General features: G+C 50.3%; 1 protein-coding gene across 1 annotated transcript in view; it reads right to left on the bottom strand.

Moving 5' to 3' along the window:
* Positions 1-18,261, bottom strand: part of NINL (ninein like) — a 113,408-nt gene that overhangs the window by 43,214 nt on the left and 51,933 nt on the right. Inside the window, exons 2-5 of the mRNA XM_036826841.1 lie at positions 16,639-16,832; positions 8,572-8,668; positions 3,682-3,854; positions 2,231-2,297 (exon numbers count right to left, since the gene is read on the bottom strand). Of these exons, the coding sequence (XP_036682736.1) occupies positions 2,231-2,297; positions 3,682-3,854; positions 8,572-8,668; positions 16,639-16,821 (520 nt within the window). The 5' untranslated portion in view covers positions 16,822-16,832. The remainder of the gene's footprint in view (positions 1-2,230; positions 2,298-3,681; positions 3,855-8,571; positions 8,669-16,638; positions 16,833-18,261) is intronic.

The raw sequence follows: 18,261 nt of genomic DNA, 5'->3' as shown, positions 1-18,261 counted from the left end.
CCAAGTATTTGAAAGCAAATTCCAGCGGCCGTGTTCTCACCCCTGTGTGTTTCGTGTGTATTGCTGATCCCAATGCCACTATCACCCTGCAAACCAACAATGATTTACCCAGCTCTCTCTCAAGAGTCTCCCGACAGTTGATTTCTTTGAATCAGTATCAACACAGAACCCTCCCTGTGCACGTGGTTATTCCTCTCGAGTCCTTCGATCACGAGCACCTCACTGCCTGCCCCACTCTGCCCTCGCATCCCTCCATCACTAACATCGTCTGTAAACCGGAAGTTAGCATCAAAGCCTAGTTTGGATTCAGGCTCAGTTTTTTTTGTTGTTGTTGTTGTTATATGTGAGCATGTTTTATTGCCTTTGCTAGACTATAAGCTTTTTTTTTTTTTTAACATCTTTATTGGAGTATAATTGCTTTACAATGGTGTGTTAGTTTCCGCTTTATAACAAAGTGAATCAGTTATGCATATACATATGTTCCCATATCTCTTCCCTCTTGCATCTCCCTCCCTCCCACCTTCCCTATCCCACCCCTCTAGGTGGTCACAAAGTACCGAGCTGATCTCCCTGTGCTATGCGGTTGCTTCCCACTAGCTATCTATTTTACGTTTGGTAGTGTATATATGTCCATGCCACTCTCTCACTTCGTCCCAGCTTACCCTTCACCCTCCCCGTATCCTCAAGTCCATTCTCTAGTAGGTCTGTGTCTTTATTCCTGTCTTATCCCTACAGGCTCAGTTTTAACTCTTTTCTTTTTCTTTCTGGCAAAAACGTCCCAAGGTGGGCGGTGTTCTCCACACCACCTCACAGCAGGAGGCACAGGTGTCTTTGAGATGCAAAGACACCTCGGTGAGTTTGGATGACAGATGGCCAGGTTTCATAACTTTTCTACTTTAGCCAGGTGGCTTACTGAGGTTTCCGAAGCTTTGCCAGAGAAACACCCTCTGGAAGAGGACAGACCTTGGGGGTGCCCACGAGGAGCTCTCCTCGGATGATCGAGGCTTCAAAGCAGAGTCCCCTCCACGCCCAGGCCACACCACCCAGCCCAACACAGGAAGAGGGCTGCCTGCACCTGAGCAGACCTGGGCTCTCGGCCAGTGGTCTGGAGTTTTCAGGAGAGGAGCCACCTTGGCGTTACTTTGATAACCCAACTAACGATCAGAAAGCCACTTTGCCAAGGAAAGCTAGGGCCTGTGTGCTCACGAATAATGCTGTGGGTTGGGCTGAGGAAAACACAAGGAAAGGGCCACCTCCGAGATCCCTTCCAGCTTAAAACATCTGAAAGTTCTACTTAACAACAGAAAAGCAATTCTGACACCGGGGTGTATTCTCATGGCTGGCAGAGGACTTATTTAAGTCCTCTGAGGTCTGACATGACTGTTCACACACCAGTGTCAGTTCTAACCTGGGGGGAAAGACGAACTCCAACCTGTCTCTGGGCAGAGTCCGAAATGACTCGGTGAATAACCTCCCCAGGAGCCCTTCCTCTCGTCCCCTAGATTTACACTGAGTCTAGGGAATTTAGGACATGATTTGGCTGCTCTTCCGGACACAAAAGCGCCCATCTGCTTCGTCCAGTAGCACAGGCACTCCGGTCATTCCCCTGACGTCACCAAGCTCAACACTGAGCCACCAAGAGCCTCAGCCCCCGAGGACCCCAGTCTGGATAATGCTCAGTGCCAGTGCAGACTTCTCACTCAGGAGAAGCTCAAGGTCAGCTCGGGTCTCGCCCTCGAGCCATGTTCCTGCACGTTCTGCCCTGTGACACACTCCCGTGGGAGGTGTCCTTAAGGCACCTGCAGACCCATGTGCTGATGCACCCAGATTTGCTAAGCACGCCTGCGGCTGCCTTCCAGGTGCTCCGTCAGGCTCTCCAGGACCAGAACCACATCTTACCCTCGACTTGGGACAGACAGGGCCCCAGGCGGCAGGGAGGCTGCTGGCCCAGGCCAGGCGCTTCAGGAAGGAGTCCCCAGGCCCACGCCTGCCAGCTGGGGTCATGCTGGTCCTCCCAGACCGTGAAGCTGCTCCCTTAGCCAGCGGCCCCCCGCCCGAGGGTCTGACCTCAGGGGTCTCCCAGAGCTGGGACCCTGCCCCCAGGAGAAGGGCCCCCCAGGGACACCACCCACACTGGGCACTTCCCAGGAAATTGTCCTTGGCTGGTGGCCCGCTGCCTGGCAGCCCAGCACTGGCCAAAGGTGGCACCGACCACAAGGCCAGGCTTTACCTTGTGCTTCAAACAACTCATTCTGAGGGTCCTTCGCACTTTCGGTTTCTTCATCGGACTTGAGACTCTGGAAAAACAGAAAGAAAAGGACGTGTGAGTCCCCAGAGGAAAGGGCAGCGGACAGAGCACCGGGAACAAGCAGAACGGTCTGGTGGGGCTGGAGGGGGACACCTGAGGAAGGGGAGCCCCAGCCCACAGGGCAGCCCTGGTGGTCAGCCACGAGGCCCCGCGCACACCAGCTCCCTCTCTTGGACCGCACGCTGTGGCCTGCACTCGGCACCCTCTGCATCCTGCCCATCACCCACGTCTGTCGGCAACAGTCAAGGAAGAGCAGGTCTCTGGCCCCCAGGTGCTCCGGAGACAGCAGCTGATCTGCTGAGACCTCAGTGCCCAAGGGGCTGGGCCACCAAGAAGTCCAGTAAAACCTCATGCTTCTGTGACCGCGTCCACGGACCACAAAGTCAAAGTCTGCTTCTGATTTTGGAAGGAACGCTGGCTTGACCAGGACTTAGCACTTAGAACTGGCGCTGAACTGAGGCTGGAGCTCTGGGGGCGGGTGGTATATCTCATTTTTCTAATGCATTCAACCTGCTGACAACCCTAAAGGCAGCATCCCTGGGTCCTAGTTCTGGGGATCAAAGATGGTTTTAAGAAGCAGTACGGCACCACAGAGATGGCGCGGACACGTGAAGCCTTCCATCCCTGGGGCCAGATTTAAGAGAGAGAATAAAGCAGCAAAGGCCTAGGATTTATTGGTGCCGCCCAAGTGCAGCACATCCCTGAGAGAAGCGACTCCAGGATCTAAATACATATTTATTTGCTTTTCCTATTGGCCTCAACAAATGTTGAAAATATAAACAAATTAATATGGGGGCCCAGAGCTGTCTTATTAAAGGGAAGCCCCCCTAGAGCCTCATCAGACAGAGGTGGACATCATGGGGAGGAGCCAGGAATCTTCTGGAACCCTGAAAACAAGTCCAACGGGCCACGATTAACCCGTGGGCTGTGGATCTGCCCCGTGGACGTCCTTCCTGACGCAAAGCCCTCGAGGCTCCTGCAGTGGACAGCTCAGGGAGCCTGGGGTCCCCGGAGGCATCTGGCATGACATGCCCGCCAGGTTGTGGAGGGTGAGCGGCGGTCACGCCCAGTGCTGCTTTCTCTGTCCTCGGCTGATTAACCTTCCTCTCCTTCTGGCAGTGCCAGGGGATGGGGGGGTAGTGGTGAGCGGGGGATTCTCCATGGCCCCCGTGTCTGAAGGAGGACGCTCTGTGGCCAGAGTTTCCCTGCAGACAGCGAGACCCAGAGACACCTTAAAACTAAATGTCACTCCCCAAAGTGCTCTGGCGATGAGAGAGATGCCCCCTCCCATCTTCCCGTATGGTGTCACGTGAGCAGTGACTATGGGGGGGGGCGTGCGTACTTGGGGGAGGGCAAAGGGGGGGTCGACCCACCTCCACACTTTCCAGGGACGCGGAGCGGCGGAGCTGGCTTCTCACACTGGGCCTGGCAGGCTGCTCTGGTAGACACTGGTCTCCACCTGCAGCGTCGCAGGGCTCGGGCCAGCTCCGACGGCCATACCACTTAGAGCCGCTCACGTACTTTGGGGGGATGGCCCGGGCGGCACCTGGAATGAAAATGGGAGCTGTTCTCTCAAACAGCCTCTGGGCCCACACGTGCTGCCAAGATGCCCTTCACGAAGGTGCAGGTTCGGGCGCAAAGCGTGGCTCTCAGGGACACACACGGAAAACGCCTGGAAGAACACAGGGAACAGTCGACAGCGGGGCTGGGGCTGAGACAGCCAGGCTGGGAGGCAGGGACTTTCCATCCTAAACTCTAGGTGCTGTTTAAATGTTTCCAAGCAAAATATGCTTCTGTTATGCAATAAAAGACTAATACAAAAATCTAGCTTTTTACACAAGGAGAAAAGCCTCCAATAATCCAGCAACATACTGCTCTAGAGACCAGAAGGTCACGTCCCACCCACCCCCCTCACTACAGGACCCCCCCGCCCCCCGGACGGGATGCGGTAGGCAAGGCCCTCAGCATAGCTGGGGAGCCTCAGACTCCACGTGGATCTAAAGTCTGGGACAGAGGCAGGAGTGCATTTTAGTATGGGATTCATGGGAATCCCATAAGCCCTAATAAACCCCTTGCACTTTTCTTCCCTCCTTACCTGCCCACGTCTGCAGAGCAGTGGGGACCCCGCAGGCAGAGAAGAAATGGTGCTGACTCTGTAGGGAATCTGGGCAGCCGGAGAGAGACTGGGGAGGGCGACGTGGGCCACGGCCAGGAGAGGACACAGGTTCAGAAGGAAGCAACCAGAACGGGCAGGTTGGGGGATAGGATCCAAGGAAGTAAGGCCAGGTCAGGAAAACTGAGGACCGTTTCACACAGATGCATCACGCTTCCTAAGGCCAAGTACCACCTCCCTTCTCTCCTCCGCACCAACTCTGCAGCCCCTGACCTTGGGACCATCAGAGGAGGAGGCTGGGTCCCACCTGGCCAGTGATGCCAGTGACCAACAGAAACTGGGAACAAGGGAGGAGTTTGGGGAGGAAGCTGCTGAGTTCCACGTGACAGCAGACATTTAAGGCAGGCTGACCATGTCCCCGGGACACTCGGAGGTTATCACGGGCCCTGCCCGGCCCTGTAATCTCTCCCGTGTGGGAACTCCCAGGGCTGCTGGAGAGCAGGGAGCGGACGCCCTGGCAGGGAGGAAACAGGAGGCTCTGAGTGCCCCACGCAGCGGGGAGGGGCCAGCACACAGGCTCCGCACCTTTACTGCAGGGGGGAGGTGCGGGAAGAGGAAAGCCACGGGAGGTGGGAATGGGCAGCTGCAGCACATTTGGGAAACCAGCTGCAGAAGACGAGGAGGGGCCTGACGCACGTGGGCCCTCCCCGGGGCCCGGCCCGCTCGCGGCTCACCTGGAGGTCATGACCCAGCACCACGTCTGCCCCCCATGGCTTGACCTTGCTCCTGCCCTTCCCCTCCTGAGTTCCCCCCCCGGTCCGTGTCCGGAGTCCCACCCGCCCTGGATGTGGCCCCATTTCTTCATCATTTCAGCAGGTCAGTACTTTCCTCAGAGGAATGAGACGCCCAGAAAACACACAGCTGTTTCATAATGTTCCCCAAACGTGTCACCCCCCCCCCCAACAGAGAGAAACGCTTCTCTAGAAAAGAGTGTCCACGTGGCAAATCACGATAGGAAGGGGGCAGTTTCCCACCACCCACAGAACACAGAGCCGTGGCCTCTTGGCGGGAAGCACTGGAGGTCACGGCCAGTCCCCACCCGCTGCCCAGACGGCCCGCAGAGCACAAGGCCAACGGTGCCCTGTGCTGGACACCCGGCTGTGCCTCCTGTGTGTGCATATTTATTTATAGGAGTAGAATACCAAAGTCTACAAGTGAAAAGACATTGGTTATATGTTCTGTAACGGCCTTTACTGAAAGGAGCCGAATGATGGGGAAGCAGGATGTTCTTCAAAACCCCGGGGCGTTTGGCCCCCTGATGACATTCTCATCCCTGGAGCATCAAAGCTCCAATCATTTTTCCAGTCATGGTGGGAGACGGTGGGAAGGACCGGCAGACAGATTAGAAAGCAGGAGAGAGCGACACTGTGGACAGGGCCGGGGAAGGAGGGATGAAGCCCCTGGACGGGGGAGGCTGGGAGGGTGGCTGCGGTGAGAAACTGAAACGCGCACGGCCCTGGAGGACGGGGCAGGGCTCGCCCCGGCTCTCACAACCTGTGGCTGCAGGGCCACCCGGTGCCCTGCCTCTGTGCACAAGCCCCGTCCGAGCTGCCTCAGGTGGGCTTAAGACCGTGTAATCGAGGAAAGCATTGAAAATCAAAAGAAGAGAAAAACAACACAAAATAAAACCGGGGGTCTTCCCTGGTGGCTCAGTGGTTAAGAATCCGCCTGCCAATGCAGGGGACATGGGTTCGATCCCTGGTCCAGGAAGATCCCACATGCTGTGGAGCGACTAAGCCCGTGCGCCACAACTACTGAGCCTGCGCTCTAGAGCCTGCGAGCCACAACTACTGAGCCCACGTGCCACAACTACTGAAGTCCGTGTGCCTAGAGCCCGTGCTCTGCAACATGAGAAGCCACCGCAATGAGAAGCCTGCGCACCACAACGAAGAGTAGCCCCTGCTTGCCACAACTACAGAAAGCCCGCGAGCAGCAACAAATACCCAATGCAGCCAAAAATTAAATAAATTAAAAAATTAAAAAAAAACAAACAAAAAACGGAACTGGTGCGGAAAAGCGCCAGTCCTGAAACAGCTTCTCCCGTCTTTGGAGGAAGTGAGGACACACCCCACAGACGCACACGTGTTCCAGCATGGAGGGGGGGGGGCAGTGACATGGGCGCGGCCTTTCTTGGGCACATCCACGTCCACGGTCACACGATCACACTCCAAAACCCTGAGTCGGGAAAGGCAAGTGGGCTTCTTCCCATCTCAAGGAAGACAAGTGTGAGACAAAGCAGCCAATGACTTGAGCCGCAGGACGGTGGGGCTGCTGGCGGGCTGACTCCTCCCCCGTGTCAGGGCTCTCGCGTGGCTCCAGCAGGAGGAGGGGGGGCAGCTGACTTCAGCCCCAGGGGCGGGGGCGGGGCCTGGCTCCAGGCTGCAAACCACCCCCTGAATAACAGGCAGGAGCAGCCACAGGACTTCTAGGACGGTTCACTGGAATCTACATAAAACGTCCATTAGCTCCAAGCCTGGCACACAAAGCCTCCCTCACGGTACCCCTGGTGCCCAGATCATCGTGCACCTGCTCCCAACCAAGGACCTGCCCGGGGTCCAGGAGCAGACCGGGGGGCTGCTGCGGGGCAGACTCCTCAAACGCCTGCCCCACGTGGGAGGGAGGGACCCGCTACCACTTCACTCTCCTTCCCAGCACTCGTCAAACGCAGCCGTGACCAGCCGGGGCGCATCAGGTGCTGCCAGCAGCAGCCGAGCCCGAGGGTCCAGCACGGCTTCGAATGAGCATGTCCGCCATCACCTTCCGACTGGAGCCCGCAGTCCACACATGGAGCGGGCCTCCCTCCAAAACCCTCCCTCCACCTCCTGACCAAAGCCACCACTTCCGTTTGTTCTGAAATGTTACCTTTGTCCCACTGGCCCTGCTCGAAACCAGGATTCTCACAAGTCCTAGGAGCACAGAGCACTGGTGTCTGAGACAGAAGACAGGCTGAGGGCTGCCTCGGCTGGTGGCATCCTGCCTGCTCCGCCAGCCTCCAAGGCCTGGCTAACACCTCACACCTGCCCTGCGCTTTTGATTCTCCAATGCTTCCACCCCCGACACCCACTTTATCTTGTCAACACCCTATGCTGTAAGGACAGCACGCGGTATTAACTTGACATCTGTGATACTGTGATTTATAATAAATGTGTATTTGGTCTTCCATCCCTGGCACAGCTCCTAAAACCCTTGGAATTTCCTAAGTGATGAGAGCAACTACACCTGAGTTTATGTTGATGTGGTGACTTTTGGAACCACACCTCAGGATGGGTTGGTTGCCATGGAAACCAACGATGTAATCAGAGTGTTGGAACTTTCAGCCCCACCCCCCGACCTCCAGGGATGTTGAGTTCACTCCCCGATGCCCAATCACTTGATCAGTCATGTCTATGTAATGAAGCCTCCATAAAACCCAAAAGGACGGGGTTCTGAGAGCTTCCGAGTTGGTGAACATGTGGAGACCAGGGAAGAGTGAGGCCTGAAGGGGGCATGGGCGCTCCGAGCCCCTTCCCACAAGCCCTTCCCACAAACCTCTTCTCCTGAGTCATATCCATTTGTAATAAACCGGTGATCCAATAAGTAAGTGGGTTTCCCTGGGTTCTGCTCTAGCAAATTAATTGAACCCGAGGAGGTCGTGGGAGCCTCTGATCTATAACAGGTGGGTCAGAAGCACAGGTGACAACCTGGATTTGAGATGATTGTCTGAAGAGGGTGCAGTCTTGGGGGACTGAGCCCTTCCCCTGTGGGGTCTGACGCCATGTCCAGGTAGACGGTGTCAGGACAGAGTTGAACTGTAGGACACCCAGCTGGTGTTGCAAAACGGCCTGGTGTGGGAAAAACCACATATATCTGGTGACCAGAAGTGCCAGTATATTCAGAGGATTGTGTGTATTGTAGAGGAGAACAAAAGAGTCTTCCCCTTGCAACACCATTTTACAAATAAGGAAGCAAAAGAAGAAAAAACCCAAACGTCAGTTCCAGTCTACGCAGCTTGGCAGAGACAGATCTGCTGCGTCGTTCGGTGAGAACATCATACTCCAGAAGTCACGGAATCACGGGAAGAGACGTAATAGAGACCGGGCAGGCCTCTTACCTGGCTCCAAAGACCCACTGTCTTCATCTGAGGAGCCGACACCAGCCTGTGATGACAAGACGGCCACGAAACCGTCCTTAAATTCCTCAAAGTTAACCTGTGGATTTGAGAAGAGAGGTCAACGCTACTTTCTACAGGTCACATACGTAACACCCTGGCCTTTTGGTTTTTCTCAGATGGAAGATCTTATGTTGCCTTCAGCACTGAGGACGTTCATTTTTTCAAATATTTACTTAAGATTTAAAAGAACTGAAGATGTAATAAGGCAAGTAAAAGTGAACCATAACCCCATCAACAAAAAACACTATTAACAACTCCGTAAAAGTAAATCAGACCACATAATTAGAAAGCAGTGTAGACAAGAGGTGTCTGATGACCACAAACATTAACACATAAAGAAAAAGAAAAATCCACGTTCTCACCACCCACCAAGAAAGAGAAAACGGCAGCGCCTGGGCGAGCCCTCCACCACGGTTCCTTTCCTGATTAAATCCCCCGGCCCCTACTCTGACTCTAATAACATCCTTGCTTTTATACCTCATTTGCATGCACCCCTAGACAATACAGTTTACTTTTGCCTCTTTTTAAATTTGATCTAAATGGAATCATGTGTATATACTATTTTGTGTCTTAGACTCAGTATTACTTCTGTAATATTCATGTAACTTGCTGTGCCTGGTCCACCCATTTTCTCTGCTCTGCGGTGTAACTGAGCAACAATTTATTAATCTACCCTCCTGCTGGTGGATATTCCCATGGTTTCCAGGGTTTAGTTATTTTCAAAAAAACAACAAAAAACCCCAGCTTTGAACAGTTACACACGTGTCCTTAGGCGTTTCTTTGGAGTATACGCCTAACAATGGGATTGCTGGGTCACAGAATATACATTTAAATCCTCTTGGTGAATTGAATCTTTTATCACTATAAAATGCTGACCCTCTTTAGTTCAGTAATGCTTTTAGCACAAAGACTAGCTTTCGTATGGAGTATTTACGTGTTATATCTTTTTACCAAACTTTGCTTTTTTAACCAAACTTTTAATAATGTCAACTTTTTATATCCTTATGTTTTAGACATGTCTCTTATGAACAGTATATAGTTGGACTTTTTTCCCCCAGTCTGAAAATCTTTATCTTTTAACTGAAACATTTTACATTTAATGTCGTTACTGATATACTGGGTTGGCCAAAAAGTTCGCTTGGGTTTTTCCATAATATTTAGATTTAAATCTACTATTTTATTTGTGCTTTCAATTTGACCTGCTTGCTTTTTCTCCTTTCTTTCCTCTCTTTGGATTTACTGATTTTCTTTTAGGACTTCATTTTTCCCCTTATTAATTCATAAGTTATACAGTCTATTTCCATTCTCTTATTGTTTATCCTAAAAATGACAGTACACATCCTTAGCTTGAAAGTTTACTATCAATCAATGCTTTTTGTTTCAGCAAAAACATAATTTATTAAAAGACTAGTGGAAATGATCCAGATGTCCAAAAAGAGAATGGGTAAATAAATTGTGATTCAGTCAGACAACGAAAGATGATAATAGGGGGAAAAAAAAAAAACAAACCACCGACAGAGACAATATATCTACATTGTGTGAGTATAGCTCACAGACATAATACGGAGTAAAAGAACCAGAGAGTATACACTGAGCATATGCTGTGTATTTTCCCTTGTATAAAGTTCAGAAATAGGCAAACAAATCTATGCTGTTGGCATCAGGACAGTGGTAACTGTTGGAGGCAGAGGGACCGCAAGGGCACCTGAGGAGGGATGCAGGATGCTGGCGGCCCAGGTGTGTTCAGGGTGGATGTTCACTGAGCTGCACTCTTCAGCTCTTTTCTCTACCTGTGCTTCTACTGAAGTCCCACAGATAAAAATCAACACAAGAGCTTACTGTTACCAGTAAGTGCAGAAAAAGCAGACCTGGGCTGTAGGTCCAAGCATGCTTCCCACACCCGGCACAGAACTTGAATGAGCACATTCTGTTGCTGCCGATAGGCATGGGCACTAAACGCAGCTGTTGGCTTGGGGGCACCTCTGCCTCAGTTACACACGTATCAGATCTGACACTAGATTACTTGTTTGTTTATTTTCTGTCTCCCCAACTAGCATGTGATCTCACAGTGACACACTGTAAATACTCAACAAATATCTAATGGATGTGTTTGCCTCTACATCCTATCAAAACTGAGCAGAATTCACCTTCTCACAGATGCATTCTTTCACCTTTGTTCTTAAAGAGTATTCTTTTTTTTTTTTTTTTTGGCCACTCCTCACGGCATGCGAAATCTTAGTTCCCCGACCAGGGATTGAACCCTCGCCCCCTGCAGTGGAAGCTCGGAGTCATAACCACTGGACCGCCAGGGAAGTCCCCTTAAAGGGTATTCTTGCTGAGTATAGGATTCAGGTTGGCACCAGTCCTCTTTTAGTAGATTGGAGACACCTCTCCATTGGCTTCTGGCTTCTACTGTCACATCTAAGAAGGCAATTGTCAATCTAACTATGGCTGATTTTCAGGATACGTCTTTTTTCCTCTGGCTGCTTTTTAAAAAATTATTAAATGTTTCATTTTGAGATAATTATAGATTCACATGCAGTTGTAGGGAAAAAATACAGAAAGATCATGTGTACCCATCTCTGGCTGCTTTTAAGATGTCTTTGTTTCCCTTCAGTTTCACAATAATATGGCCAGGTGTGGATTTCTTTTTATTTATGCTACTCAGAATTCCATGGGTTTTTGGAATCTTAAACCTGTTTTGGAAACTTTTTAGCTACTATCTGTTCACAAAATCCCTCCTCATTCACTCCTTTCCTCCTGGGATTCCAACCAAAGGGATGTTCCCGGGTCTTCACCTTCTCTTTATAACATCATGCTGCATCCTGGATGAGTGCTCTTTTCAGCTGTGTCTAATCTGCTGTTAAACTCTTAAAAGTTGTATTTGGTTCTTTGTTCAGATTTGTTATGTCACTTTTTAGAGTTACCTCTTTCCTGTGGATATTTTCAAGCTTGTTTTTTTTGAATTTTTTGAATTTTTTTTTATTTTTTGGCTGCATTGGGTCTTTGTTGCTGCACGCGGGCTTTCTCTAGTTGTGGCGAGCGGGGGCTACTCTTCGTTGCGGTGCACGGGTTTCTCATGGCAGTGGCTTCTCTTGTTGCAGAGCATGGGCTCTAGGTGTGCGGGCTCAGTAGTTGCAGCATGCGGACTCAGTAGTTGTGGCTCGTGGGCTCTAGGGAGCGCGGGCTTCAGTAGTTGTGGTGCACGGGTTTAGTTGCTCCGCGGCATGTGGGATCTTCCTGGACCAGGGATCGAACCCATGACCCCTGCATTGGCAGGCGGATTCTTAACCACTGCGCCACCAGGGAAGTCCCTCAAACTTGTTTTTTTTTAAATCTCTCCTAACATAGTAACCATAGTTGGCTTATACTTTTTGCCCAGTAATTCCAATACTTCACACCTTTGTGCTCTGCTTCTGTTGCCTGTTGTTTCTCTGGCTCTTGCTCATCTTTATTTTGTGCCTAGTTATCCTTGACTGTATGCTGGTTGCTGTATATGACTATTACTTAGGAAGAATTACAGACCCAGGATGAGGGAACTTTCTCTGAGAGGAATTCTGTTTGCTTTTGCCACGTGCCTGAGGGCACCGCCTGTGCAGGACCACCTGATCTAAGTGCAAGGCCTGAGGTCATCTAGACCCCTGAGCACATGCAAGCCCAGACAGCAAAGAGTACAACGGCACAGCAAAGAGTACAACGGCTGATTCACTTACCCTACATCTTTACCTTACAGGTGCACCCTCAGGATCCTCCCTTAAACTGGGGGCTGGTTCATCAGTTTCTCCTTGGGTGAGCCTGTGTTTACACATGCATTTCACTGGCCCTTTAAAACTCCCAAATGACATATCAATTTCACAGTTGCTATTTAAGACCAGAAAATATTCTCAGGGCAAATGGGGTTTTGTGTGCTGAGCTTAACCTCTCTTGATACGTGACTTAGCATAGATTTTTAGGTTGTAATTCCCCTTGACTTGTTTGCTCTTTACCATTTTCAAGATCTTTTGTTTTTTCTATTTTGTTCGGCCTTTTTAGTAGCACTAACTGGAAGGTAGGCCTGAGTTTGCTAACCTGCCACTATGCCAATGTCTGAAGTCTCTTCCCTCTTTTTTAGGGATGAGGCATAAATTTCATCATTTGGATCTACAAGAATGTATTGAACTAATCTCATATTCAAAAGGCTGTTTCCAGTCTTTTGCCATGTGAATCAATCCTAGAATGAATAACCTTGCATAGATTTCATTCCACAAAGAGAGACGTTGTATTGCTTTCATTTTACATTCCTAGCTTCTAGATGTTGCCTCGCACATAATAAGAGCTCAAAAGTACTTGTTGACTACATGGGAGCAGAATGAAATGGCCATTTTGTTTGATCCAATCTCAGATTTCTTTTGTATCTTTGATAATATTGATACTTATCAGCTGACTTTCTTCTGATCCATCAAACAGGAGGCAATCTGATTGCCAAGCGTGCTGCTGTTTTATCTGATACCATTTTGACTGTGCTTGTGTGTGCTTCTGTGCCTTCTCCCTTCACAGCTCATAAAAGAAGGAAGGGCCGGGCTTCCCTGGTGGCGCAGTGGTTGAGAATCTGCCTGCCTATGCAGGGGACACGGGTTCGAGCCCTGGTCTGGGAAGATCCCACATGCCGCGGAGCGACTGGGCCCGTGAGCCACAATTACTGAGCCTGCGCGTCTGGAGCCTGTGCTCCGCAACAAGAGAGGCCGAGACAGTGAGAGGCCTGCGCACCGTGATGAAGAGTGGCCCCCGCTTGCCGCAACTAGAGAAAGCCCTCGCACAGAAATGAAGACCCAACACAGCCATAAATAAATAAATAAATAAATAAAATTAAAAAAAAGAAGAAGGAAGGGCCAGCCCACGGCATCAGGTGTTTGACCCAACAGGATACACCATCATCCCTGCTTGATCACGGACTCTCCTCACAAATGAAGAGGCTGGACCCTGTGATCAAGAATCACTCTCAGGGCTTCCCTGGTGGGGCAGTGGTGGAGAATCCACCTGCCAATGCAGGGGACACGGGCTCGAGCCCTGGTCTGGGAAGATCCCACATGCCGCGGAGCAACTAGGCCCGTGAGCCACAACTACTGAGTCTGTGCGTCTGGAGCCTGTGCTCCGCAACAAGAGAGGCCGCGATAGTGAGAGGCCCGCGCCGCGATGAAGAGTGGCCCCCGCTTGCCACAACTAGAGAAAGCCCTCGCACAGAAACGAAGACCCAACACAGCCAAAAATAAATAAATAAATAATTAATTAAAATAAATGTCTTAAAAAAAAAAAGAATCACTCTCAACCTTAAAATTATTTTCAGTAACACTACGTTATCAATTATTTTTTTGAGAGGAAAATTCTCTTTCTACCCAAATCTAAAAGTACTTGAGGTAAGAGCCTCACCACTGGTAAAGAAACATGAGAAATAACAAAACGTACATGGAAATTTCCCAAGTCACAGGACTCTTAGGCCACGTCAACTTTCTGGCTTGAAACTAGACCTGATAATGTTTCTTTAACGGGAAAAAGGAATTAAAAACAAGCATATTGGGACTTCCCTGGTGGTCCAGTGGTTAGGACTCTGTGCTCCCAATGCAGGGGGCCCGGGTTTGACCCCTGGTCAGGGAACTAGATCCCGCATACCGCAACTAAGACCCGACGCAGCCAAATTAATTAATTAAAAAAAAAAAAGCATACCCTCATAGCATTAAAGATTACCTTATTAATTCAGATATTATAATACTGTTTCTTCATTGTTATAACTGGATTACTGTATCAGTGACTAACATTTCGGTGGTGTCATATATGTTGGTTCCCGCAAGGAAACTGAATATGCGATATTTGAATTGAAAAGCCAATCCATTCTCCTGGACAAAGGATTTATCTTGTTTTTCTTCAAAACTTCCTGAAATCTCCACCATTTGGTTTCTGTCACAGAAAATGGTGACAACTACCTGGATACTTCTGGCTTGACACTGGTGTCCCTAAAACCTCTACAGAATGTTCCACCTAAACGCTGGCTGTGTGCGCTCCCCCGCCTGTGGATGAAGCAGAGGAATGGTAACAGCCCTTTTCCCTTTGCAGCTCCTCCAACACTGACCTTCCTCCAAGTGTAACTCAGGGTTTCAAGGTCACGATCCCTTTCTCACAGACAAAGCACAAAGCAGAGAAAGGCCGGGAATGATACATCTTACAATGAATCTGGGCCCAAAAGTGATCCTTTCGGTTTTGAATTTTCCAAACTGTCCAAAATCATCAAGGAAACCATCTGTTTATGCTGTTTTTTGTTTTGTTTTGTTTTTGCCACACACGGCATGCAGAATCTTAGTTCCCTGACCAGGGATGGAACCTGTGTCCCCTGTGGTGGAAGCGCGGAGACCTAACCACTAGACCGCCAGGGAAGTCCCTGTTTGTGCTGTTTTAACCAGAGTGTTGATTTTCACAAATGTGCCTTTTGCTTATCTGGCCTCCAAATACAATTCCAGGTGCTATCAAGAGGGGCTAGGACATTATCTATCAAAAACACACCTGAGGGCTTCCCTGGTGGCGCAGTGGTTGAGAATCTGCCTGCCAATGCAGGGGACACGGGTTCGAGCCCTGGTCTGGGAAGATCCCACATGCCACGGAGCGACTGGGCCCGTGTGCCACAATTACTGAGCCTGCGCGTCTGGAGCCTGTGCTCCGCAACAAGAGAGGCCGCGATAGTGAGAGGCCCGCGCACCGCGATGAAGAGTGGCCCCCACTTGCCGCAACTAGAGAAAGCCCTCGCACAGAAACGAAGACCCAACACAGCCATAAATAAATAAATTAATTAAAAACAAAAAAACAAACAAAAACAAAAAACAAAAAAAACACACCTGATTCTTAAGTCCATAAAGAAAAAGCAGGAACAGAGTAAAGAGACAGAGAAGGGTGCAGGGGGTTTGTGAGGCTGGGTCCTCCGCGCAGGGGGGGCAGGGCCGCTGACAGCACTGGCCACACGGCCTTGGGGGAAGTAACAGGAGGTCAGATCCGCCCGGACCCTCCCCCAGGGCCAGCAGGGAGGGGTTTCTGGTTGTTCTTCTTCATTTGTTTTTGCCCAAAAGCCAACTCAGAATATTTGCAGCTAGATTTTTTTTTTCCCAGTCAAAATGAAAACAGTTTTACTGAGTTCTGTGGAAAAAATGCCCTTCCTTCAAAGGTAAGATTACAGGCACTGGTGTTTTTTTTTTTTTTTTTTTTTTTTTTTGGGCTGCGCCATGTGGCCTGTGGGATCTTAGTTCCCTGACCAGGGATCGAACACAGGCCCCTGGCAGTGAGACCCCGGAGTCCTAACCACTGGACCGCCAGGGAATTCCAGGCACTGTTTTTAAAACGAACATGTTAACATCTGGACACATTTAAGAAGCAGGAACACTAAGAAGCCTCCTAGTGTTTCAAGCAAGTTGTGGTCCAGGCTCCAGATTACCGTTCTAGATGACCTTGAATTTCCTAGAGAAAAGAACTCTCTGAGTGCATACTTCCTATCTGGGATAGATACACTCACAGAGATACACTCTGAACACAGGGAGCCTTGGTTCCTGCAACAGCAGTGGGCAATGTTCTGTCCAGCTGCTGGATGAATTTCACGCTGGGTAATTTTACGAGACAATGTGCCTTCGAGGTACTTGGAAGCTGCCTCTGAATGACCGAGTGTGTGAGTTGCGCACAGATCACTGTGTTTTGTGAACCACACGCACCACCCATACCAACCTTCCACTCCCCGGACGAATCACCCAAGCATCTTTCCGGAAAAAACAGAACAAAAACAAATCTCTGGAAGTTACTATGCTTTAAAAAAGCAATCTTAAGGAACTTCTTTCTACAACACAGATGTTGCACAGAAGGAAAAATAGCACCCCATTTCCTCCTAACTTTCCTTTGATGAGTATCTCCAGTCAATTGGTATTTCTCAGATGCCAGCAGCTATAACCACATGCTCTCTGTGCTTTTCTTTGTGAGAATGAAGTCAATGAAGTTACCCACCCTGGCAAAGTGGTCGTTTCCGAGAAGTGTTTGCAGAAGGACGGGCAGCTGCTTTTCCAGATGAAGCTTCAGGCAGAGTTGGGTCAGCTCCTCCCGGTCCAAGAAGCCTGTCCCCGTGGTGTCACAGCTGCTGTAGACATCCCTGAGCTGCGAGACATAGTGGCTCTCTTCCTCTTCGTCCATCCCATCGCAGGCTGCATGTAGGGAGAAGAAGACAACGGTGCCCTCTGACTGCCGCTCCCACCTCCCTCCACGGTCCCAATGCGCCAGGCAGTGTGGCCCAGGGCAGGGGAGGAGCTGGCGTGTGGGAAGGGGCACCAGGGTCGTCTCAGGACACGTGAGGCTGGAGGAAATCAGGAGAGGCCAGAAACGTGTTCCCACGGGGCTCGTTCTCCCTCACTGGCTCAAAGAACCAGAATTACTTTGTTCTGTAAAAAAGTATCTATTACAGAATAATCAGAAAAAAAGAGAAAGAAAATCATCCAAAATTTCACCACCTGAAAAACAAATCATTTTAATATTTTGGCAAATATACATTCTACTTTTTCTCTATACATATACACACAGGGCCTGCTGGATGCCTGGCACACTTGCCCGAACTTCTGCCCCAGGATTCCGGTCTTGGGCAGAACTCAGCCTGGAGGTCAGAGGGCACCGAGGGCCTTCCCAGGAGCAATGACAAGCCAGCCCCCTCCTGAGAGAACTTGCTGGTCTGCCGCCTCCCCCCGACCCCTGCCTCCACGCAAGGGCTGATTCAGGGGCGAGGACCCTGCACACTCAGCCCACATCCCCTCAGTCATGCCAGCTTTGCCCAACACACAGTTCAGTTCCTGACCACTCAGAAACACTTCTTTTCCTCTCCTTTCCCTCATCCCCAGAAATCTGAGACACTGTCCCAAGGCAGCAGGTGATTCGTCTCTGGCCATCTAGGCACAGGCTAGTGGTGTGACTCAAGCCCAGCATTCTACAGGTCAGGCAAAAAGATCTTTCAGTCGCCATTTGCTAGGACACTTCCTAACCCCCATCCAAGATAAGGTCCATGCTTTGCTTTCAAAGTCCTGGGAAAAACACTGGGAGAAAGGAGGCACTGCTTCTGGTCATGTGTGCCCTTTGGAATTCGCCCTCCTCTCGCCCCAGGACTCGGGGCGTCTTTCTGTAGCTGAGATACCACATGACAAACCTCAGTGCTGAGACGGGCCAGGAAGGCTTGGAAAAACTCCAAGGGCACCTTCATCTGGGAAATACAGCCCGGGCTCAGGTCTGTACCACGACCACCGCATTGGAGTCACACTGATGCACGTGGATTCCCCGGGACTCCGGAGTCCCAGAAAAGGGCTCAAGTGACAAGTCACTGGACACTCTAAACACCTTGGAACTATGGAAGGTCTCAGGGGTCGTGTAGAAGTCTGAGTGGGGCTCAGAATCCTGATGTTCACACACCCCCATTCGCTGGAAGCTGAAGGCACTGATTTGGAGGGTGATACATGTGGGAGGGGAGAGGGGAGTAACCCAAGACATGCACGCAAGCACACACACAGAGAGAGAGAGAGAGAGAGAGAGAGAGAGAGAGAAACTAATATCCCCAGAGAGATGAAGGAAAAACATTAAAATCATGCAACAAGA

Source organism: Balaenoptera musculus, chromosome 15 (assembly GCF_009873245.2).
Source record: "Balaenoptera musculus isolate JJ_BM4_2016_0621 chromosome 15, mBalMus1.pri.v3, whole genome shotgun sequence".
In the NCBI taxonomy this organism is placed as follows: Eukaryota; Metazoa; Chordata; class Mammalia; order Artiodactyla; family Balaenopteridae; genus Balaenoptera; species Balaenoptera musculus.
Note: the sequence above shows the minus strand (reverse complement) of the source record. Positions and strands in the feature narration are given on the sequence as shown.